Genomic DNA, 749 nt, shown 5'->3' on the forward strand with positions numbered 1-749 from the left:
ATCTGTCCTGAGATTTTGGAAGTTTACTTAGTGGATAAATGGAATGTACCAATAATGATGGCCTCTGTTTATAATCAGCTGAAGAAACCTTCAGATAATAATTTGTGTGACTCATTTACTGAAGATTTCATTTAAAATTAAGACTCATCATATTTAATCAAGCAATTTGATTTTGTCAGTGTTTTGTAGTTCCTATTGCGGTATAAACATGGAGAAGATATATCCTTGTCAAATTTGTGGCAAAATATTTCCCAGATATATTGAATCATCTGAAGAAAACTTCTCAGATATTAAAGAAGAAATAAAGCTATTTTGTGATAACTGTTGGGATTCAAATTCCCACAACAACAATTCACTGAAACACTCAGAAACTGCTAATGAAAATGAAATTAATCATAATGCATATTCTTGTAAAGTTCCTGATACCAAACCCTTAAATGGTAAACAATCTAACATAGATAATGTGTATAAATGTGAAGTTTGTAACAAATTCTTTGTTCAAAGTAGTCATTTAATTAAACATAAAGAGACACACTCAAAAGAAAGACCTTATGGTTGTGAAATTTGCGGTCAACATTTCACTCAAAAAAGTATCCTCTTTCAACATAAAAGGACACACACTGGAGAAAAACCATATCATTGTAAAATTTGTGGAAATAAATACTCTTCCAAAAACTATCTGAATGTCCATCAACGGATACACACTGGGGAGAAGCCATTTCACTGTGAAATTTGTGGTAGAAAATTCC

The 749-nt window shown here is 31.1% G+C and overlaps 1 protein-coding gene across 1 annotated transcript; it reads left to right on the forward strand.

Annotated features, from left to right (window-relative positions):
* Positions 1-208: 208 nt before the first annotated feature.
* LOC106882690 (zinc finger protein 93) lies at positions 209-590 on the forward strand (the record flags this gene model as incomplete). Its single annotated transcript, XM_014933454.1, has 1 exon — positions 209-590. A coding segment is annotated over exon 1 (382 nt), but the record flags the coding sequence as incomplete, so codon positions are not given.
* Positions 591-749: the final 159 nt, after the last annotated feature.

The sequence above is a fragment of the Octopus bimaculoides genome, unplaced genomic scaffold (genome assembly GCF_001194135.2).
Source record: "Octopus bimaculoides isolate UCB-OBI-ISO-001 unplaced genomic scaffold, ASM119413v2 Scaffold_229443, whole genome shotgun sequence".
NCBI classification, from domain to species: domain Eukaryota; kingdom Metazoa; phylum Mollusca; class Cephalopoda; order Octopoda; family Octopodidae; genus Octopus; species Octopus bimaculoides.